The sequence below is a fragment of the Notothenia rossii genome (assembly GCF_949606895.1).
Source record: "Notothenia rossii genome assembly, chromosome: 1".
In the NCBI taxonomy this organism is placed as follows: Eukaryota; Metazoa; Chordata; class Actinopteri; order Perciformes; family Nototheniidae; genus Notothenia; species Notothenia rossii.
The window spans coordinates 18,920,910-18,945,586 of record NC_136912.1 but is presented as its reverse complement, the minus strand read 5'-3'; the positions used below and the strand labels follow the sequence as shown (position 1 = coordinate 18,945,586).

Here is a 24,677-nt window from a genome sequence, read left to right as displayed (position 1 = left end):
TTACCAACAGCTGTTTATATTTATTTCTGAGTGGCTGCTCTTTTTGTTATATTTAAAGTATGACTTGTCTTGCCAATACCAGGTTTGACTTGACTTAACTTGGCTTCCATCAGCTTCCATCACTTCCAACCACACAAAGATGCTACATTTTATTTTGAATAAGCTACTTTTACTTACACTTTCATTCTCTTTTCAACTTGCAATATGTAAATCATACTTTTATTGGAGACACACAACAAGTTATTGTTGTTAATATCATAGCGAATATAATGATTCATATTGACATTTATAGGGTTATTTTAGGTATTTAAAGACATAAAAAAGCCAGTTCTATCATGTAACGCAGACCACCAATATATTTATGAACCGGCATTAACATAAACTGGTTCTGGAGTCATGAAACATACAACACAAGTTTGTATTTGACTTAAGGAATGTTAAACTCTTTGATGAATTGTATATCATTATTTAATATGTAATTGTTAGTAATGTCCTTTTCGGAATCGCTTTGAAAATCCTACAGTATAACTGCAAAAGAGATATAGGATAAGACCTCTGCAATTGATCATCACTGTGGGACGCTGGAGCCACACGAGAACGGTAACGGTCATATCCGCTACAGTTCTCTATCATATAGACGGTTCGGCCACACGAGGCCGACAGGGAAATGCAGATAACGATAACGGGTCCCAAGGTGGGTAGATCTGCGGACGAAACGCTCTGGGAAGCCAAACGGCTCCGTGTCACTCTGCGCCCTATTCGATAATTTTCGCAATAGCCCCGCCTCTCCCCACCTCTCCTGCTCACCCCCGTGTCACCCGCGTCATGGCTGATGTGTTTCGCCAACAACAACAACAGTTTTCCGAGTGTTTCCAGCCAGGTCCCGGTATCTCGCAGGACAGTGCACCCTCAGAAGGTGCCTCCATCAGACCCCCCCGCACGGCAGAGTTTTCCGTTAGCCGAAATTAAAAATTCTCTGGTCAAAATGTCGCTTATTGTTTAGCAGCGCCGTATAGATAGATAGTGTCCTTTGACGCTCAGGCAGACAGTCATATCATTAGCTAGAACTAGCTAGATCTGATCGATATGGACATACACGTGAGTGAAGTCTAATTGGACAGGAGAGAGATATCAGAGATCAGCTGCTGCTGGCGGAGAAAAAGAGCCCTGCCTCTCCCCACCTCTGCTGCTAAATCCACCGAGGAGAATAAACAGAAGGGCAACCATGGAAACCATGCTCGGAAGTCTTCTTCGCTGCCTTTGGTGTATTTTGTGGCGTTAGTGCAGGCCCGGCATAGCGTCTCCAGCGGGTTGAGTAGTCTCGTTTGGAAGGACCATAGACTGTATATATAAAGGGAAGGACACGTTTCTGGTGCCTATTGCGTGTGGACGGAATAATTTTTTGATAACGATTTCGGTTCGTTTACGTTACCGTTCTCGTGTGGCTCCAGCCAATCAGTGGTAAATACATCAATCATATTATGAAGTATCAGCCATTGGATATTACGATAGTCAGCATTACCTCACTGGATTACCTGCTCAAAAGGAGGATGTTGTGATTTGACAGAATTGTGTTTGCAAAGCCAAGGAGAATTGCCTAGTGCGTGTGGTATGTGTACAATTTAACGGCAAACTGATGTTGATACTTTGCTGTAATTTTTCCCAGGAGAGCTTTCGTGGGCAGATAGTCCAGTGGAAGCACATTAGCCGTATGTGTTGGTGGTTGGGAACCTCTGCAATTTCAGCTGCCAGTTCCTTTGGCTCTGGGCAAAGGATTCCCTGCCATTAAATGGTACCTCAGACTGACTCAGGCTTGGCCCGGCAGGTTCCTGTTGGCTAAGGCGAGTGACAGAGGGAACAAATCTCCTCCTCTGTTTATTTAATTGCTAATCGCTCCGGTTTGGAGGCCACGTTCAAAGGGCCGCCGAGCGGAGGGCTGCCTCGCGTTCACGCAGCTCCGGGGTAGCATGGGTCATCCCACATAATGAGTGGAAGGACTTACTTTACCTAGTCTGCCTCAACCCAAAACCAGCACGTGGTTCCCATTTAAGCACAGGGGGGAAGATTGCAGCTTCATTTGCTGGGCATTTTTATGTGTTTATGTGTGTGTACCAGTGCACATATATACATCTGTTCTTGAGCACTAATAGTGTATGTGTGTAAGTGCCTTGTCTGAGTGTGACATCATTGTGTTTGTTCTGAGAGTCTACACCACATGTCCAGCACATGTTGTCAGGTTGTGACTGGCACACAGGCCATATTTATATCTGCATGAGGGGCTCAGAGGCCACTGGCCAGCCTCAAATGGGACGGAGTTCCAGGTAGAAGTCAGTGCAGGACCTCACACACACACACACACACACACACACACACACACACACACACACACACACACACACACACACACACACACACACACACACACACACACACACACACACACACACACACACACACACACACACACACACACACACACACACAGTGCAGTAGAGAGCAGGGTGGGCTAATCTTACGGATGCCCTGTGCAAAGACGGTGAATCCAGGGAGTGAGGGGGCGAATAGTAAGGAGGGTGATAGAGAAAAACAAAAATATATAGAGACTTGGAAGGGCTCTGGGCATTATTAAAAGCATTTTGAAAAAGGGTGAGCTAGGATATAAAGAGATTATGTCATTCTCAAGGAACATAAAGTTTTATCGATATTGCAAAGAAAATAATGGAAGAAAGCAATACCATTTAGACATTTTTAGGAGGAGGATTTTTAAAGAAGGTGGAATTATAATAACATTTTCCATAGAGCCCCTTTCAAAGCCCCAGTAACACTTTACATGTAAAAAGTGGGAGGAGAAGCGTCAGCTAAATGCAATGTAATGTAATGTAATGAGAAATTCTTCACTCAACAGCTTGTGCTTTTTGGACCAACTTACATTCTTTTGCTTATGTTTTTTCCCCACAATAAACCTATACAGTTTTTAAGAGATTTTTTTTTTTATTTCTGTGAAAACTGCAGTTGTTTGTGTTTATTATTCTTCTGCCCATTCTAACACATTAGCACAAGTTTAGTGTAGAAATAACATGTGTATTGTTCCTTTGACAGGTGTTTTACTGGAGGAAATGTGTGTGATAGCTATCACCTCACCTTCAAAGTGATACTGTATATATCCGTCCCATCAGAAACTGTTACAAGTCTTTGAACAAATGTGTCACTGATGTGTTTCCTTTTATAGACCAAAACCTTGAAGTGGGGAATGTTTCATGCCCCATCCATTTGATCTGTTATCCGAAAACCCTGCATGTGTGTTATCAGACACAATCTGCAGGCTAGACTAAGGGTGATAACCCCCCCATATAAAAAAAAAAACTCTTTCAAAACTTATGTTTGACTCACAATTTAAATAAGAGGCCCTTTATGGGTATTTGTGTGTAAACGGTTGACATCCATTTTATGTGTAATGTGAATGCACATATCTGTGCTGCCCTAAAAAAAAGCTTTTGATCTGTTATCTAATCATTCTCATCTGTTTTACTCTTGGCTGAAAACCAGCCTCCCGTTTGGTTTCCAAGCTGCTATTGTTAAACATTTGATACAGGCTGAACATGTGGGCAAAGACCTGCACTTTCCAGACTAAAGAGGATAAACATACACATTTACACAATATCCAACATTGTTCAGAATTCTTACCGACCATTCTTGTTTAAAAATACAGTGCAAATCCATAAAAAAGCTCTGCAATCGATTATACCTTATATAGCTAGTTTATCATGATAAGAAACATCTCAACAAAAGTGGTTACTGTTGCTTAAGCATTTTAAACATTCTCTTCCTTTAACTATTGATTATATAGTAAAGAAATATCAAGTCACCTGTCCCTCATGCAGCCCACACATGAACCCACTAGTGGGCAGTAGAGGCAGCAGTGGGGGCACACCAGCTATAGAGCTCACTTTCTGTGTTTACATCTCCCTACTGGAGTGATTCACGGCTGTGTGCTTTTTCCTCCATGGGATGGATGTGTTATGGTTGGTGGAATGATCCAAGTTTAGGGCAGATGAGGAGGGATTCACAGGATCTCACACAAGATTTGTTAATTAGTTTAATTCCTCCGAGGAGTTTTTGTCTTCTCCAGTAATCAGCACCTCCTCCTTTTCACCTCCTGGAGGAGCTTGATTACAAGACAGCTGTAGGTGCAGCTGTTTGAATGGCTGAAGCTTGTGGTGCGCTGTCAGACTTTATAGCAACAACAGTGCGGCAATGAGACATGTACTCTGGTGTTGGTGGTAATTCATAGGTCTTGTATGTGAGAGAGCTACTAGGACTACACTTACACATGCGCATGCTTGTGGCTTTACTCCGTAGCTGACTGTCTGTGCATCCATGTTTTTTTCAACAGTCAGTGTAGCTCACAGCGGAGCATGTGGTCTTGTTGCTTCATGTTTTAGCTGTTAGCTATATGCCCCTGCATCGCTCCTGTCCAAAAGCTATGTGGGAGGCTGTTTCCTCTCAGGATGGGAAGTTGTTTCAGCCGCACTGTTGGCCAAACATTTATTCTGGCCTCTATGAGTATAGAGCGCAATTACCTTAAATCCATCGAAGTACTCACCAACACTTTCAGCAACGATGTGCCCCCTTCTATGCCAAGTGTTACCACCTCTGTCAGTTCCAGATTCAAAAGTGTTTAATTGGCATCAGTAGGTCTAGATCTGGTTGTATCTGCAATTTAAAGCCCTTAGCAGTTATATCCTGCATTTATATTTACAATGTGTTGTCTCTTTGTCATTCTGTCATCATGCGGGCACGTTGTTTTAACAGGGGAAGCAGGATTGGTTAACCCCTGTCCTGCACCTGTTGTACTCTAAGGGCTCACCTTACATAGCTGTGAGAGAAGGTCACTGGCCAGTGGATTGCTAACATCTGGCCAGGATGTGGAAAAGGTCCCGCCACAGAATCTGTGTATGGTGCACCTGACTTTGCACCCCGTTTACATCATCACCAAAATGTGCACTTCCTGCAATTTCCCACCACTCTATTTTTCTTTTTACACATTTCTTCTTCTTTACCCCAGAAAGAGGCATTTTAAACTTGTATCATAGGCTTCTGTCAACTGCAAATGTTACAATCTCTTTACACCTATTTGAAACTACAATGACACTTTAATTTCACTCAATTAACATGCTGTTTTTATCATGTTTTTCTAGCTACTGATATATTTCCTTCTCAGAAGTAGAATCACTTATTGGGACCTTGAACCTCAGATCCATATTTAAAGATCTTTTTATATTACGCTAATGCACCGTGCATGATACAAAGTAAAGTCCACTGACAGCCACAAACCAAAACTTGATCCTGCCTTATCTGAGACCTTTCCAGGCTGAACAACGACTCTGTTTTGTGTTCCGCACCTCCTCTAATCTTCAGCAGATAAATAACAGCTGGCTCTGAACACTCTTTTCCACAATAAAACACCTCTATCAGAGGTGTTATGGCTCTGTGTTTCTTCCTGCTCCTGTTCTCCCTCCAAATAGCGCTGTGGGTTAACACAGTGAAGATGACTCCTCTTCAGTCTGGGCGGCAAATGTTTGTCGGAAGCCTGTCACATCCGGGAAGTGTGTGGGTGTGCAAGTGTGTGTGCGCCTTCCTCTTTTTGCGTGCCTTTTTGTGGTGTGCTTGTCTGTATGATGTTCATAGATCAGTGTGGATACACGTGTGTTTGTGTCAGCGTCTGAGCATGGGAGCATATGTGTCGCCATGCGTGTGAGTGCATTATGAGCGAAACGTCTGGCATGAAGATCAAAGTCTTCTCCATAACTCCTCAGTCAGTCAGTCGGTCGGCCAGCCGATGAATTGCCAGGAAGCTCCACTCACCGCCGGGTTTATCGAGTTATTAGAGTCAGATTATTTCAATTAAAACACAGTTGTTTAGTTAATGGGAATTTCCCGGTCTGTTTCTCTCTGTCTCTTCCTTCCTTAGTAATAGATGGATAATTAATAGATAACTTGTATTTAGTGTTATTGGAAAACACACTCGGATGCTATATAAATGGATATAGCAGGTATAGGTTGCAATGTGCAAATAATTATCACCAAAGAAAGTCATATGTATTATTTTGGCTTAAGGCCATACTACTTTGTAGACAGTGGGAGAATATTTTTTTGTAATTGAAATGTTTTCCATTCTAATTTATTTTACACAATTATATACGTTACCTTGTACTTAATCAAAATCATGCAACCCCTAAATAACCCTCAATTGTCTTATATGTTAGTTGTCTGAATGTGTATTAGATGTGGAATCTACTGGTTAACTTAAGAAAGTTCCTGGTAAAATATGTTGTTTTTTCTACTATAATTCACTAAAGTCACTCAGATGAATGTACAGCGTTTTGTTGTTTTTGTCTAGAATGCAACACAGCAACCAGATGGTACAGATGATAGACTGGACACTTTGCCAGATTCCAGGAGATAGTTCACTGATATTGTGCCCAACCATATGAATCTATTCCAATCAAATGTATTTCATTTATTTTTTTCTATCAATCCCTAGCCTCTCAGTATGTCCCCCCCTCCTGGGTGTCCCTGCTAATGAAGTGTGATAGTAGTGATGAAGTGCAACAGCGGCTGGTTTTGGGGTCCTGTGCCAGTGACAGGGTGGTCCCTGCCTCACGCTGATGCTGCTGGCACCCTCATGCTCATCATGCACACATTGTTCGGTGGAACCTGGCCATAAGCAGGGTGATGGGGGAAAGCCTGGTAATTATCAGACTTTTCCTCAGTGATGCTGGCCTTTGCGCTGTTTTCTGCGTATGCAAATCATTGTTTTCCTTAATACTAAAATGACAGAGTTAATAATAAGTGTATTTATAAATGCATGTCCATTGTATTCACGATCATATGATGCCTGACCATACATGATGAGGGATACTGGTACATTTGGCAGCCATACACAGACATTCATTCTGAAAAGCTTGTAAAGTGGTTAAAATTGTCCTCATTGCTCTTACCTATTTCCTGTCTTATTGCCATTTTTTTGTATTCAGTCATATGTGGATGGGTTTGATCTTAATTGTTTGCGAGATTCTATTGATGGTTTCCAGCTGTCTTGAACAGCAATTGTTCATAATTGCTGAAAACCTAATAGATCCAACACATGGCGGAAGGTCCTAATGACACCTCTTATTTTGCTGACAAAGTCGTTGTTTTTCAAGAAGAAAGCATGACTCACTTGTTTTTAGTTCATACGCACAGTGCTGAGCATTCTCGGTGTTTGCAGATTTACTATCCAGGTTTTAAAAAGCTTGACTCGTATTGTAATCATGCAAAGCTCCCCAGAATAGGCCCAGATTTCCTCTGTTCAAGGCTAATTAGAAGTATTCTGTGTAATCCCAGTGATGCAATGTAGCATCATAGGAAGGGCAACTGGAGCAAGGAAGACATTTAGAAACATATTTAATAACTGAATGAACAAAAAACATAAATATTTTCCAATGATGCCTTTGTTGTTACTCAACAATGCTGACTATTAGAAGTGCAAAGTGATAGTGATAAGCATCATGTCAGGCTATCCACACAACATGCCATACCAACATGCTGAAACATGCTTAAAATAGCAATAGCATGACGGAGGTTCAGGGACATTTTAAATCCAAATCTGTCAAGGTATAGACAGATTGGGATGTATGTCGTACAATAACATATGTATCTGCAAACAAACCAAATGGTCTGTACGTGCTAAAGCTAAGGTTTCCTTTCTCAAATGATGTTCTTTGAAGTGTGTTCTTCAAATGGAAGTTCAACTTTGAGGAATTCATTCATCAGTTGGTCATCCTTGTTGCTGTCCATCATGTTAGGTGATGGATCTTGGGGTAAATGTAGCAGGGTTAGCGAGGTGAAGCTGAACGTCGACACACAGCCGGTTTCAGTTTCAAATTGGGACACAAATGGTTAAGATTAAGGCTAGAAATGTGGAGACCACATATGTAATGGTGGTCACATTGGTGTTCACTGCTGTTATTTTTATATATACTTCTTTCATTTGGAAGCCAAGTTTAAGTCCTCATATCAGGACTGTTTGGAAGAAAGTTGATTCTGTTTTCCCAATGTTGCTCTGTTTTCAAGTTCATCATATTATATATTTACATTCATACCATTGTCATTGAGAATACCTGATTTTTGATTGAGAGCGATAAAGCTCTGGTGCCAACACTGTTTGAATTAAATATTTAGAGGTGAAGAGTTGATTCCAGTAGGTTAAAGGTTTTCCTACTGGATTTGTTACATTTATTCCAAGGTTGACGGAAATAGTTCAGATACAAAGTTATTTTTGATAGAGCCTGCTGTCCCACAAAATAAATAAACAATGTGCTGGACATTGGCAAGTGTGGAAGTTGCATAAACTGCATAAAGCAAGACGTTTATCATCACTCAGCTATCCACTACCTATAACAGAGAAAGTGTATAATGATGCAATAAGGTTCTCTTACCCCCCAAAGTGTTGACTGGGGGAGCCTGTCAGTCCGTTTGGAGGGACTCAGAGATTCATTGAGGCCAGGGGGGCGCGATAATATCCAGCAGTGAGACTAATCTCACATATGGCCCGGTACTTCAGAAGGCCAGATGTTGGAAGGGTGAGTTGTGTGCATGGTCATGCCCTCACAAACCCCAGGGGTGGATCAGGGGTGTCCAAACTACGGCCCGGGGGCCAAATGCGCCCCGTGGGCCATTTTTAATCGGCCCTCAACAAATTAAAAAAGTATAATGGAGTACTGTATGGCCCTCAAATTAAACTTTTGCTTGTCTTGTATTGTACTTCTTACATATGGATGAAAACAGACATTACACAGTAGTAATCATGTGTTAATAAGCCCACTTTTCAAATAAATGCAGTCAATTAAAGTTGAAACATTTTTCTAAAGAATCTAAGTTGATAAGAAAAAAGCCCATAACTTATTTTCACCACAACTTGAAATAAACCCTTCCTATTTCCTCTTATGATAAGCAATCTGAAGCTTCTTTTGTAAGGAATGAGCTGCTAACAAAATAATTGAAACCCTATGCAGAGCTGTGATGTAGGCTGATTAAGCATAATTTACCTACATTTTGATTGATTTAGCTAACTTATAACTTAGCATATGAGGCAATCATACCTCACCTCTAGTGAGCGGCCCAGCTCTTCGTATATTTTTCTGTATGTGGCTCTGTGTGAAAAAAGTTTGGGCACCCCTGGGTTGGATGCTAAAAAGACGTATACTATGGAGTGGAATATACTTACAACAATCAATGCATTTGCTCAGTCCATACATTATGATATAGGTCTGTTCTGATCTTTGGACATTGCCTCTTTTTCACTTTTAAATAGCAACAACCATTGCAATGTTACTTGCTCATTGATTTCTAATGTATCCCATTATGACTGGTTGGGCCCTTTTGGTGTTGGACACCACAGAAGAAAGCAATTCAGTTACTGTCCAACATTTATAAATAACTGCCATTTGTATTGTTGTGTTAGGGGATTGTTAGGACTAGAAAGTGGCTCTGTTTATCTATCCTCACTTCTAACATGTCAGACTGGCCACACACATTTGTGGGATTATTTCTATACCAAAGCTTGTCTTCCATAGATAGACATTGCACGTTTTGTCTTTATTTGAGATATTTCTTTTGGCAGGCATGCCCTTTTTTATTGGGTTTTGCACTCAGTTTAAAAACTGGTTTAACTCTTAGATTTTGATTGAAATTCTTCCCAATTCTCACTCCCCAAAGATCCTCAGGGTGAGTTTGTTTACAATAAGCAACCAAGAGTGGATAGAAAAAAGAAAGAGGTTGAAAGAAACTCTTCCAAGACCGTGTAACTTCTTGTAAATACCATAATTTCCTTGAGTTGTATCATCATGCTGAGTGCCCTGTGTGTGCCAAGTGAAGTTCCAGTTACATCCAGAAATGTGTGTGTTTTCGTTGGCAACAAAGCTCTACCCCTCTATACACAGTCAGTCACACCAGGGCCAATTGGTAACAGTTGTGGTCAGACCCCCTTGCATTACAACAAGGGATAGAGGAGGAGGGTTGAGTGAAAAAACTGTCCGTCTTTACTTCCCTCTTTCTCCATTTCCCCAGGAGAAATCATCTCCTGAACAAGCACAACAGAATTAGCCCCACTGAGGCAGATTGCGTTTAAATCGGTGAGAGAAAACAAGCGATTTCTCTGTGCACTGTGCCCTCTCTGGGAACAAGTCCTACAATAACACACAGAGTTAATACAGCACATCCTGGAGCCACACTGGGGTGTCACTGTTTATGGCAGTGCCTCCACCACATGCACACACACACAAACCTAAACCAACTCTGCTTTCGACCCGAGAAGATGAATCAGCAATTTTCCGAGGCATGTTGCGGATATAGATTTGGGATGCAGGAATTTGATCATTAAAATAGAGAACGTCTCTCAAACTTCTCACCATGCTCCTGCGTGTGAGTTTCATATCTGCTGCCTGACTTGAATTAGGCTTTATAATACCATTTGATGATTGGCTTTAAAATGGATGTTGAGACCTTGTGCCAGAGTTGTGTGTACCCAATGTGGTATTTAATGACTATCTGTGAAGGAATGAGTGGGGATCCTTTAGTGTCTTCATTTCATCTTCACATGCGTCGAAGTACTCTGGCTTTTGTTTGGCAGATTCACATCCTAAAAGATGAAAACAAAGGCAATCACACACTGGATGATACATTTCGAATCCCCTTATCTCCGCTTCTTTGTGCGTCTCGTATTCTCTGTATCAGTCTAACTGACAACTTTTCCCTGTTATCCCGTTATTTTTTCCTTGCCCCCCACTTGCCTTTCTACGTCTGGATAATGTATCACAGCTCTGTGCTTCTTTAATGACCTTGGATATGGCTTATTCTTTTGGTGTTTTACTTAAGGAACATTACTTAGAGAATTTCAGAGAGCAATTAGCTTACAGAATCCAAAGTTCATTAAATTAGAGTTGAGCCAAATTCCGGGGGAATTATAAGCAATGGGTTTAAGAATGAAACAATACCTGAATGATATACAATTATTATATAAAACAGCTCTGTATTATAGTCTTGACTATTTGATTCTTGGTTAAAACTTCTTAAAGATATTACACTGCTTTTCAAGAGTGGAACTTAGTGGAGACAGTGACTGGAGGGTTATTGCGTCTGTGTGACACCTTTAGTCCAGCTATGAGGCTGATGGGTGGGTATGCTGTAAACACCCATACATTGAGTGGCGATGCTTCATCTGCCTTTGTACACTCTGGAATATTGGTATACTGAACTCGTGCCTTGGCCACGTAATAATTTAGCCCAGACCAGTGTCAGCTAATCTCAAGGATAGGTGTCTGTACGTGGTTCCAGATGACGCTGACAGTAGGGATAGAAACAGTCCTGTTAACTAGTTAGCCCTCCGAGAGCGGGATGGTCGCAGCGAGAGTTTGTTTATATAAAACCTGCAAAGTATTGGAACAGAGATGAAATGGCGTTGAGATTGCACAGGGAGTGTGAGGCATGAGGGAGAGGGTGACGTCATGTGAGAGCAACATCTGTCTCCCATTGGTGAGTGTGCTCCAGGGCCCTCGTTCCTCTACACAGAAGGGCCTGATTTTACTTACATAGTTTTTTGTGTGAATAAAAGGCACTGTTGGTAGCAGAGAAACACGACAGAGAGCTGGCAATCCTGCTTTTACTCTGTTTCTAATTTAAAACAAGCTTACATACTTGTAGAGGTTTTTTGAAAAAAGGGTTTGAGGATGATGGTTAAATGCAATATGTGTCTTTTATAAATGAAAATTGTTGCATATGGGCATATATAATTGGTTTTACTGTCAAACAGACAGGCTTACCCCAGCTCTCTGAAAATGTAGCTGTAAGTGTCACTGATTTCAGTAGGGAGAAAGTATCTTCTAGAACCTACATAAAAAGAGATACCAGTAATATTTATGGACATAAAGACACATTCATGCTAATATTATATTTCCTTTTTGTGGTTTATCTGAACTCAGATTGCCTAGTATTTTCTACAGTTGCAAAATTGTAGTCGGTCTTTATATTGAAAGCTTTTGTCTGCAGAAAATGATTTTTGTACAGGCATTTCCTATATTTTGGATAAGGCATAGTCAAGCTGTTTCAAAAATAATTAAAATGCTGATATATATTCAGGCGCTTTTCACAGTTAAGGCAGACCAAGATAAAATATATGTTCACTTATTTTTATGCAGTCATTTTATAACATAAATTAAGGGGGTTTCTTTATGACATTTAAGGTTAATTGATGATGTTTCACTATTATAAACTGCAGATGTGACAATGACAAAAGAAAACAGACTACATGATAATCATACTTGATCATTTCCAAACAATTTGAAGTACAATACTTATTAATAAACATTTTGAAAGAGTACAAACATTGTCCCTTGTGGTTTGAAGGCCAAATAAGACTACATTAAAGTGCACCTATCATGCTATTTTAGGCAATAGCAGTTCCCAGACACACCAGGGATACATATTTATGTATAAAAGACATCAAAAAGTGCATTTTGCATGATAGGTCCCCTTTAATGCATCGTAAAGCAACTAGCAACAGAAAAAACTAGAGAATGCAATTCCTGAAGAAATTGCTAGTAGGAATGCTTTATGCTGAAAAGCTGACGCTGAATTGCTATGTTGAAATGTAATGTTTAAGAAGAAAGTTAAGAATTTAGATTCAAATGATACATGAACAATGGGGGCTTGAATGTGTGATGAGAGAAGAAAAGAAAGTAAAAAGACTTGGAAAAGCAGCAGAATATTTGAACTGCAAACTTTTGAACTAACTTGATGGCGAATGATCTGTCGCCATGCCAACGGCATTTGATGACATCCCATAATACGCTTAGATGCATTGATGGCTGCATCGTTACCAAACCTGTGAAGTTTTGGGCCGTTTGGAGCATTTTCACTGAAGTTATTGGAAAACCGTGTTTCATGGTGAGCATTGTGTTGCCATGGCAACGGTATTTGAAGAAATCTCAAAACTGTCCCGTAGATGTCTTCACGGCTGGACTGTTAGCACACATGTGAAGTTTGAGCACTTTTTGAACATTTTCATAGGAGTTATACATTACATTAGGAGGTTACATTACTCTCTCTCTTCTCTTGATCACCCTCTCTCTTCTCTTGATCACCCTCTCAATCTTCTATCACCCTCCCTCTTCTCTTGATCGCCCTCTCTCTCTTCTCTTGATCGCCCTCTCTCTCTTCTCTTGATCACCCTCTCTCTCTTCTCTCTCTCTTCTCTTGATCGCCCTCTCTCTTCTCTTGATCAACCTCTCACTCTTCTATCACCCTCTCTCTCTTCTCTTGATCGCCCTCTCTCTTCTCTTGATCGTCCTCTCACTCTTCTATCGCCCTCACTTCTCTTGATCGCCCTCTCTGTCTTTTCTCTCTCTTCTCTTGCTCGCCCTCTCTCTCTTTTCTCTCTCTTCTCTTGCTCGCCCTCTCTCTCTCTTCTCTTGATCGCCCTCTCTCTCTTCTCTTGATCACCCTATCACTCTTCTATCACCCTCTCTCTCTTCTCTTGATCGCCCTCTCTCTCTTCTCTTGATCACTCTTTTACATTACATTACATTGCATTTAGCTGACGCTTTTATCCAAAGCGACTTACAATAAGTGCGTTCGACCAACAAGATACAAACTTGAAGAAAACAGAATCATATAAGTACATCAGGTTTCATAGAGCTAAAACATTTCAAGTGCTACTCAACTGGCTTTAGATAAGCCAGTCCTTTATTAGTATATAAGTAATAATACATTTAATTTGTATAGCGCTTCTCATCTGCCAAGACTAATCTCGAAGCGCTTCACAGCAAAGGACACTGATACAATTTAAGATTAAAAAAATAATAATAATAAAAAAAAAATCTAAAAATTAAATAAAATAAAAGTCAAAGATAGCGATAAAAATGGCAATACTCCAGGTGTACCATGCTCAAAGTTTATTGGAAGGCCTGCCGAAAGAATAGGGTCTTAAGGCCGGTTTTGAAGACCTCGGTGGAAGGGGCAGATCTCAGCTGATCTGGGAAGGAGTTTCAGAGGCGCGGGGCGAATGAGCAGAAGGCTCGGTCTCCCATTGTTCGGAGACGTGTGCAGGGGATGTAAAGAAGAGGAGCGTGGCTGGAGCGTAGAGAGCGGGTAGATGTCTGGGTACGGATGAGGTCACAGAGGTATTTTGGGCTTTGTCCATTCAGGGCTTTGTAAGTGAGGAGCAGAACCTTAAACTGGATCCTGTAGTGGACTGGGAGCAAGTGTAAGGCAAGGCAAGTTTATTTATATAGCACTTTTCAACACAAGGCAATTCAAAGTGCCTTACAAAAAATGAAAGACATTAAGAAAATGGCATTTAAAATCAGTCATTAAAAAAAAAAGTTAATAAAATAAACATTAAAAGAAAAAATACATGGATAAAAGTTACAGTGCAGTCTAAGATATGAATAGTTCAATTAAAAGCAGCGACAAAAAGAAAAGTCGTCAGCCTGGATTTAAAAGTATTAAGAGTTGCAGCGGACCTGCAGGTTTCTGGGAGTTTGTTCCAGATATTTGGAGCATAATAACTAAACGCTGCTTTACCATGTTTAGTTCTGACTCTGGGGACAGAAAGCTGACCGTCCCGGAAGACCTGAGAGATCTGGATGGTTCATAATTTAGCAGTAGATCAGAAATGTATTTTGTGCCTAAACCATTCAAAGCTTTATAATCCAGCAGCAGTATTTGGAAATCTATTATTTGACAAACAGGAAGCCAGTGTAAAGACTTCAGAACAGGAGTGATGTGATCCACTTTCTTAGTGTTAGTGAGGACTCGAGCAGCAGCGTTCTGAATCAGCTGCAGCTTTATAATAGATTTTTTAGTGAGACCTGTGAAGACACCATTGCAGTAGTCGAGTCTACTGAAGATAAAAGCATGGACAAGTTTTTCCAAATCCTGCTGTGACATTAGTCTTTTAATCCTAGATATGTTCTTTAGGTGATAGTAAGCTGATTTAGTAACTGTTTTAATGTGACTGTTGAAACTCAGGTCAGAGTCCATGACTACACCTAGATTTCTGGCTTTATCTGTTGTTTTGAACATTGCAGACCGAAGCTCAGCGCTAACTTTTATACGTTCTGCCTTGGCTCCAAAAACTATTACATCGGTTTTATCTTTGTTTAATTGGAGAAAGTTCTGACACATCCAGTCATTGATTTGTTCAATGCACTTACTCAATGTTTGAATTGGAGCATAGTCTCCTGGTGAAATTGTTACGTACATTTGTGTGTCATCTGCATAGCTATGGTAACTTATTTTGTTGTTCTTCATTATCTGAGCCAGTGGTAGCATGTAGACGTTAAAGAGAAGAGGCCCCAACATGGAGCCTTGAGGTACCCCACATATCCTATTTGTCAACTCAGATGTGTAGTTACCTATAGAAACAAAGTTGTTTCTGTCCTTTAAGTAGGATTCAAACCAATTTAGAACTGTTTCCGAAAGTCCCACCCAGTTTTCTAGTCGGTCTAGTAATATGTTGTGGTCAACAGTGTCAAACGCAGCACTGAGATCTAATAATACTAACACTGAAGTTCTGCCACTGTCTGTGTTTAAGTGGATGTCATTGAAGACCTTTACAAGAGCAGTCTCAGTGCTGTGGTTTGGACGAAAGCCTGACTGGAACACATCAAAACAGTTATTTAAATGCAAGAAGTTACTCAAAGGTTGAAAAACTACTTTTTCAATGATTTTACCTAGAAATGGCAGTGTAAGTATGGGGGCTATGTGTGCGGACCTTTTTGTACCGGTGAGAACTATGGCTGTACTGTTCTGGACAAGTTGCAGGCGGTTGATGGATTTGGCTGGGAGACCGGATAGGAGTGCATTGCAGTAATCTAGTCTTGAGAAGACGAGTGCATGAACCAGTTTTTTGGTGTCAGATGAAAGAAGGAGGTCTTGGTGATGTGTTTGATATGGGCTTGGAAAGACAGAGTGGTGTCAAACCTTACACCGAGGTTGGTGACAACGGAGGAGAGAGAAATGTGCTGACCATCAAGGGAGGGGCTGATGTTGGCGGCCTTGGCAAGCTGGTCGGTGGTGCCTATCAGGATTGCCTCTGTCTTGCTGCTGTTGAGCTGGAGGTAGTTGGTGGTCATCCAGGAGTGGATGTCCTCCAGGCAGGTGTTTAGTATTTGGATAGTATTGGTGGTATTGGGTTGTGTTTTGATATAGACCTGGGTGTCGTCAGCATAGCAGTAGAAGTTGATGTTATGTTGTCTGATGATATGACCCAGAGGTAAAAGATAGATTAAAAACAGGATTGGCCCCAGCACTGAGCCCTGTGGGACCCCGCATGTCACTGCGGTGTCGTCAGACCTGGAACCCCCCCAGAGACACGAAGTGCTTTGTTAGTAATTCTATCGCTCAAAGTGGAGTCGAAAGAGATGTGTTTTCAGTCCGTGCCGGAAGATGTGCAAGCTTTCTGCTGTCCTGATGTCAATGGGGAGCTCATTCCACCATTTTGGAGCCAGGATAGCAAACCCACGTGTTTTTGCTGATGGGAACTTGGGTCCCCCTCGCAGTGCGGGTGCAGCGAGCTGTTTGGCTGATGCAGAACGGAGTGCACGTGCTGGGGTGTACAGTTTAACCATGTCCTGGATGTAGGAAGGGCCAGATCCATTCGCGCCCCTGGTACGCAAGTACCAGTGTCTTGAAGTGGATTCTAGCAGTTACCGGAAGCCAATGAAGGGAGCGGAGGAGCGGCGTGGTTTGGGAAAATGTAGGAAGGTTGAAGACCAGACGAGCCGCTGCATTCTGGATGAGCTGCAGAGGTCGGATGGCACATGCAGTTAGACCAGCCTGGAGGGAGTTGCAGTAGTGAGATGACGAGAGCCTGGGCCAAACTCTTCTATCACCCTCTCTCTCTTCTCTTGATCTTCCATGGAAACGGCATATGATGACACCCCATAATTGACGTAGAGCTGTTGAGAGCAGGACCATTAACCATTATCTGAAGTCTGCTGCTCTGAGCATGTCAGTTGGAGTTATGACATCATCGTGTTCCATGACACAGGTGTTTATATTTGAGCTAACAAGGTGTCCAGAGATGAAAGGTTTCCATTGTTCTGAATGAGAGACAAATCTGTTACATGTGAACGTTTTGTTGAAGAGCCGTAACAGATATCGGTGAAATTTCAAAGCGTGAAGCATCTCAAGGACCTTGAGTATCTGAAGTGTGCTTTTTGTGTACTTTCGGCTCAATACTGTGGCCTTTTTGGCAGATTAATTAAAGGTGTGTGGCTGCTGCTGTGAGGAAATATCAGCCTGAAATGACAATGGGCTTTAATGGAGACATGTTGAAAGTTTTTGTCACTTCATTCCCTCAAGAGGCATTTTGTTGAATTATTTTGCTTAATTATTTGTCATTTTTCAAGCTACGAGATGTTTTCCTACGTTTGTCATGAAAGATTGTGTCTCAGGAATGCAGGGTTTGTAGAATGTAGATTTCCTACACTCTAGCTGTGAGATCACGCACTCTAGTTAATGTTACAATCTGAACAAAGCCTCTGTACCAAGGTCTGAACAATGTTTAATATCTCTAAAAGTAAGAATCAGTTTTAAAAGTTGTGTTACACGAATAATGTCAGAAAGATGTGTAACATTTTAAAGTTGGAATGAAGTTTCTGAGTGAAAGTATGAAGGAACAGTTAGCAGTTGAAGTCGCATGAAGATTTGTTGAAGTTTGAAGAATTTCTCCATTGACTTCAATGGTTAAAAATGCGGGAGGAGAAGGCCCGCAAAATAACGGGCGGAATAATAAGAATAAAGAATTTCATGCGTAGAAGAACAAATAGTTGGAATGCTGTTAACAGCATTCCAACTAAATGAATCTATGTTTGTGGACGTGCCATGCTCTCCAACGCTGTGGCTTTGGAGGTTTATTCAGAGTAATAACATTTTAAACAAGTAACCCTTGCCTGAAACAGGGCTTTCTTTGTGGTCTGGCAGATCCAAACCAGGGCCAGCAGCTGTCATACATGGAAGCAGAAGTCAGAAAAGGAAATTGAGAATTATGTTGTTAAAAACATGACTTGATAAAAGCGTGAATTGAATGACTACGCAAAAGAATAGCCAATACCTCGTAGGGCTCCCACTCTGAAGTGTTTTATTGCAGCTATAGTCAAAGGTCACATCCACTTCTATGTCTCAGCACAGATGAGAATTCATCAATAGATTGAGATGTTATTGCAAGACCAGAAATGGATCAAGAATCTTGGCAGTGCAAACCAAAAACATCCTTTATGAATAGTTGGAGTGGCACGCGGCACAAATGGTTCAGCGTCTACACCCCTCACCCTGCCAGGAAAGGAAGAGTTTCTTCCTTCTAAATTGTTGCCTGATGCGTGGATGATGATGTGGGGGTCTCCAGGGACACTGTACATACTGCGCTCTCACGTCTACATCTCCTCGTCCTTGCCCTTGTACACTCTGTCCCTCCAAACTGACATGCTTTCCTTCCTCGAATTATTGGTGCAACTTAATCATCTGATGTCAGCCACATCTCCGACTGTCTTGTCGAGCTGTGATGGTTTGTAGTTGAGGAAACGTGTTCTCTTGTCGATACAATTTAGAGGCAGCTAGAGCTTAACATGTGTGCTCACAAAGACAAATTATCTGATGACCCTTAGCAGTAACCTGTAGGAATTTGTAAGCTTCGATAATACTGACTGTACTATTCTACCGTAAAAGCAGCAATAAAAGGTCATTATCTCCCTGAAGGAGCAGTGCGTTTCACTTGGCACTGACCTGAGGTTTGTGGATGAGTCTAGCTTCCCATGTCTGTAAAGTGTCCATTTATCAGAGGATGATAAAAGTTTGTGAGGAACTTCCTTTTCTTCGACTTGACCTTGGTTTCTGTTCAACCGATTTCTTTGTTGTTCAGCCACTTCTTTTTTTATCTTTACAATTCAGAAGGCTTCTGGAGTAGTCACTGTTGGATTAGAAATACAAACGGCTCACAAATCTAAATCTGAAATGTAATAAAACTCCTAAACAAAGATCATTTATGATTCATAAGGTTGTGTTGTTATGGCAGTATGAATGTTGAAAGACAGGTTGATTTCAAAAACAGAAAGAGATATATATACAGATATACCTTACAGATAATATTTGAATTAGTTTGTATATTACATTACATTACATTACATTGCATTTAGCTGACGCTTTTATCCAAAGCGACTTACAATAAGTGCATTCGACCAGGAAGATACAACCTTTAAGAAAACAGAATCATATAAGTACATCAGGTTTCATAGAGCCAAACATTTCAAGTGCTACTCAACTGGCATTTAGAAAGCCAGCCCTTTATTAGTATATAAATGCTTTGTTAGTAATTCTATCGCTCGAAGTGGAGTCTAAAGAGATGAGTTTTCAGTTTGCGTCGGAAGATGTGTAAGCTATCTGCTGTCCTGATTTCAATGGGGAGCTCATTCCACCATTTTGGAGCCAGGATAGCAAACCCACGTGTTTTTGCTGACGGGAACTTGGGTCCCCCTCGCAGTGCGGGTGCAGCGAGCTGTTTGGCTGATGCAGAGCGGAGTGCACGTGCTGGGGTGTACGGTTTAACCATGTCCTGGATAATATATAATATGTTTGAGACAATTTATGAGTTATGCCTCCCATGTGCCATTTGTAACTGAGTTCTGACTGAAAACCACAACTCCAAGTAAATATTAACTCTGACAAATATCACATTTTGATGTCTAACCTTTACAAATCAAGAATTTGGAAATCTTTCAGCAGTTATCTGTTTTTGTTTTTGAGCCAGACCCTCTGGAGAGGCCATGTCAACACTGTGGCTGCCTCTAACAAATCACACAGGCTTCCATCTGGACGACCTTCAAGTCAGGAACTCCTACTGAAGGACCCGTATCCACACAGCTAAATACACACACATATACACACATACACACACACACAAAACACACACTCTCTTTCGTTAGACGCCCAGGCACGGTCCCTGAAGCCTGGGCTTACGTCTTTAAAACTCATGAACAATAAGGACCTGATTAAATCCAGAGTGGATGCAGGAAGTAGTGAAACCATTTGAAAGAGTGGAGGAGTGCTTTCACACAGCCCACTCCCTTCATCACCACCCCTCATGTCTGTGCGGTTGCTGCCTCTTTTTGAAGTTTTTGACTGCTCTAATGTCAGGTCCTTTAACCTGTCATTTTATCATTTGAGTAATTTCCTTTACTACACTAAACGTATTGGGAGGTCTAAAAGGAAATAAAAGAAAAACACTGAAGTCACAACAACAGCAAGATTGATTCAATTGTATTGACATAATTTCCTCTCCCTCTTTCCTTTTTCTATCTTTGCCTCTCAGAAATCATTGACGACCTAACAGATCTTGTGGACAAGACGGACGACAGGATTCGTAACGAGACACGACGGGTGAAGCTGGTGGAGACAAAGTCAGCCTCCTGCGGTGAGCATGCCTTGTTTTTCATTACCGAGGTACATCTTGGTCTCGTATCAAGGAGGACTGATATCTGATCTGTGTCCTTGAAAGCAAATCACAACCTATTTATATGAATGATTATCACTTTTATACAGTTGTTTTTTCTTCCATTCCTGCAGTCCACAGAGCAGATATCCAACAGACTATAGTTTTTGTAGAGGAAGTGACTCTGGCTTGTGTGAGACAAATAATGTGTATTGTGACATATCATGTTGGGTTCAGCACATTTCTAGCAATGCAACATTATTATTTAGTATTCAGGATATGAACCATGTTGTTACTACTCTTTCATTGGCCTTCTTTTTTCTGGAAATAATGGTGCTTAATGGTGCAGAAATATGATGCTGCTGGGAACAAGCCCTCTTGGCACAGGGGTCTCGGTGGTGAATGGTGGGTGGACTGGCTCTGTCTGTCACGCCTGCTAACTAAGTGTCCTGGCCTTAAAAAGGGGGTCTCCCATATTAGACCTTTTGAGGAATCCCCAAATGAGTATTTTGTGTTGCAAGTCAGCCACAGGAGGCACTTTGGCTATGTATTGGAGCTATCCTACAAATCTATACTATTCCTGAGTGCATCCTATGTAAAGCTGCTAGCATGTCGCTAAAGCTACTTCTCCAGTGAAGGCAGGGCATTAGGTATTAGTTGGTTCAGATTTCAATGTGTTGTCTCGACTGTACTCTGGGAGGCCTTGTGACTCTTCTTCTCAGATCTGCTTCAGTGAGTTTAACTTTTGTTTTACCATTTTTGAGAAGACTCAGTCTGTAATACATTTCAGAAGAAAACAGCTGCCATGAGAGGTGTGTTCGCTGGCTCAGGCCAATCTGTGGAATGTGAGAGCTTCACCCTGGCTCAGTTTGCCCAGGGAAACGCCAGACAGCATCGCTATGGAAAAGGCTGCATTGTTGTGCTAGGAGACCTGGCGGTCACAGACAGAAGCAGAGCAGGCAGCAGGAAGGTCAGCCCCCCCAATGCCTCGTTCTGTTGGTCGTGTCCCCATGGTGCCCGAGCGTGAGTTTGTTTGTAGATCCCAGAGCTTGTATTGTGTTAGAATCAGGACTCTTTCTTTCTGTCTTCCTTTTTGTTTAACTTGTTCTTTTACCACCCTAACTCCCCCCTCCCTGTCCTCAGTTCCAGGCTGAAGAATATTCATGGCGTGTGTGTACATGTGTGTGTATATGCGCCTGTGTTCATCTGCATGATTATATGCATTGCATGCATGGGCATTGTGCTTACTTGGTATGCACCGACAGTGTCAACTAATATGAATTTGCAGGATGTTCTTGTGCATGCGTTTATGTTTGGGAGTGTGTGTGTGTGTGTTGGTTGTCTCAAAACTTCTCTGTGAATGGAAAATTTCCCCCAGAGTCTTCCTCACTCTCACTTCAATGCTCTCTCTTTTTTCCATTCCTCTCTGTCATCCCCTTGTTCGTCTCCTCAGTTGTTTGACACTCGTCTTTGTGTCAAGCAGAGAAAGAATTGAAAATACTACATGCCACAAATTGTTTGGAGGGCTTTCCCTCTTTCTCCATAGCAGCGTGTTTATAATTCCTTAGCTTTAAGGCTTTATTTATTTTTGAAACCACCCAAAGCCACGTTTGGTGTTATGTCTCAGCCGAGTCCTTGTGAAGCTAGAAACGTCTGGCTTTGACAGGCCAGAGCATACTTAACATAACTATTGGAATCTCCGTCGTTGCAAAAGAGGCATCTTAGATTTAAAGTTGTGGTAAAAAGATGGAAACATTTCAAGAAATTTGAAAAATGTTCTTCACTGATGGATTATCAATCCAAACTATCAGACATTGCACTCAGTTTGGGGCGTAACAGTTTTGAGTGCATGCACTGGAGAATTTCACAAAGCTGCAGAAGAGAAAGTTGAGCTGTGGGACGGGTCATCTGCCAAGGGAAGGACCCACATATTGCTCGACCATGGTTCCTGAGGCATACTGTGCATGACTGGTGCCCCAAGTGTTGTGAAACATCCATTGTGTTGAAACATTCTGGATTCTTCTGCTGCACGGGCTTGTTTCTGTTTAAGCAATTCCCAAGTTGAAATACCTCAGTATTATTTGTAGCCTGCAATATTAACCAAGGGGTTGACAAAAGAGACCAATTGGGAGAAACAAAACAAAATATGTATTATTTAAGAAATATGTATTTATAAGAAAAACAATGCTTTTGAAATTGTTTTATTTGTAGCCTATGAGATTAGGGTTATGGTTAGGGTTAAGTTAAAACACTTGTGGAGTTTATTTTTATTTTGTTGAACCTAAAAGAAGGGAAATTAAAATAAAATTCACGATAATATTCCTCCTATATATTCCTTACATACCTCTTTATTTATTGTTTTGTTCTGCTGGTCCAATGCTGTCACTTATAAAAAGCTAAGCCTGATTCACAGAGTCATTACCACTTGTTTTAGTTGATGTTGGTGGGAATTGAGGAGTGGAGGCTTTGAGTTGGGTTGGATTAGTGCGGCAGATTAGTCTACGGGACCAAAAGGTCTCTTCCAGAGTAGTGTGAGTTCCCCAGAGCTTAGGCATCACCATCAGGCAGCATCGGTGCTTGAGCAGCCCTTCTCTACACAGCTAATCCTCAGTTTGTTGAGGACTACTTCTGCAACCCCGTGAATCCATCAGGTGGCTCGCATCTCAAGTAGGTTCGTACTGTTTGGACTAGAGGGGATGTCTAAAGGGACTGTGGGTGAGGGGCAGCATTTGAAAGTGTTGGAAGAAAAACATGTAGCGCGGTAAAAGCACTCAGTTGGTATAGTTAGGATTTGAGAGTTTTCAAGGAAACAGTTATTTTGCTAAATAGGGTAGTCTAACTTTTACAATATGGTCTTCTTTAATCAGTTACATCTTTTTTCCCAGCTCTTGTTCCTCACGTCAAATTGACATGGCAACTGTTGGAATTTAGAAATGGCAATTGAACATGGTTGATGAAAGGTTTGCTTAAAGTAATACATCCTGCTAATGATGTTTCCACATCGGACATTTTTCTTAGTTGGAGGAAAGGTAATTTAAACGTGACTCGAGAAATGTTTCAACATTTGAAACATTTTTCAGGTCTGCTTTTTACCAAGTTTTCTGTGGAAACAATTTAATCCTAGATATTGTGCTAATGTGGCACATATGGTTTCATCTACCAGCTGAATATCTTACCTTAACTAATTAATATAACACCAACGATTTTATTCACATGCAGACAAATGGTGCATGCCTGGAATATATAATTACAATAATGTTTAAATACCATCAGAGAACAATATTTAGATATGATAGCGACACAGCAGCGGACGGTCCACCACTTTGGTCAAGACTGAAATATTTCAAAAAACGATTAAACATATTTCCCCCAGAAATTCCCCTTAAGGAATAAGATATAAATAACTTGTATTGTGTCCAATATTAAGGGCTCAATCTTCAAACCAAACAACATTTCAGCTTTACTTAGGGTTTGTTGCTGATTAGTTAGCATGCTCTCACGGTAAATTAAGATGCAAAACATGGTGATTGTTATACCTGCTTTACATCAGCATGTTAGCATGCTAGCATTTAGCCAAAGCAGAGCTTACAAAAATTCTCACACTATGTCAGTTGTTGTATTATAAATAATTAAGGAATACATATATATATATATTCGTTTTTTATGGCTATTCAATACTTTAGGCCACAAACCATTAAACCTTTTTGTAAAGTATGTTCTATTGTGCTGTGAGAAAAATGATGAGCATCAAACTGACCTTGTTAACATAAAATAATTTCCTTTTCTTTAAAGGTCATCCGCGCCTTTTGTGGTCCAAAAAGATCTTTGAACCATACGCAGGGGGCACGGAGGGAGTGGTGAGGGGAGGTTCAGGGGTTGTCTCGGTCTCTCCGGAGCTCCCACCAATTATTCCTTTTCTCTGTGATTTGTCTTACTGATGTGTCTGAAAATTGCTAAGATGGGACGAACCCAGACTCTGGCCCCCAAAGCTCCTGGGTGGTCAGTCTATCAGCAGACCCCGACTATCTCCCTCAGCATCAGTGTCACACCACAGCCCTAATCTATTTGGCAAGCAAACGCCGTTATTGTCATTAGTCTCTGGAGGCCTCCTGGGGGTCAGGACTAGATGTTTAGTTACCGAGGCAGACAG

General features: G+C 41.2%; 1 protein-coding gene across 1 annotated transcript in view; it reads left to right on the top strand.

Moving 5' to 3' along the window:
• Positions 1-24,677, top strand: part of stx8 (syntaxin 8) — a 40,722-nt gene that overhangs the window by 12,688 nt on the left and 3,357 nt on the right. The window contains exon 7 of the mRNA XM_079657713.1: positions 20,408-20,509. Within this exon, the coding sequence (XP_079513839.1) occupies positions 20,408-20,509 (102 nt within the window). The remainder of the gene's footprint in view (positions 1-20,407; positions 20,510-24,677) is intronic.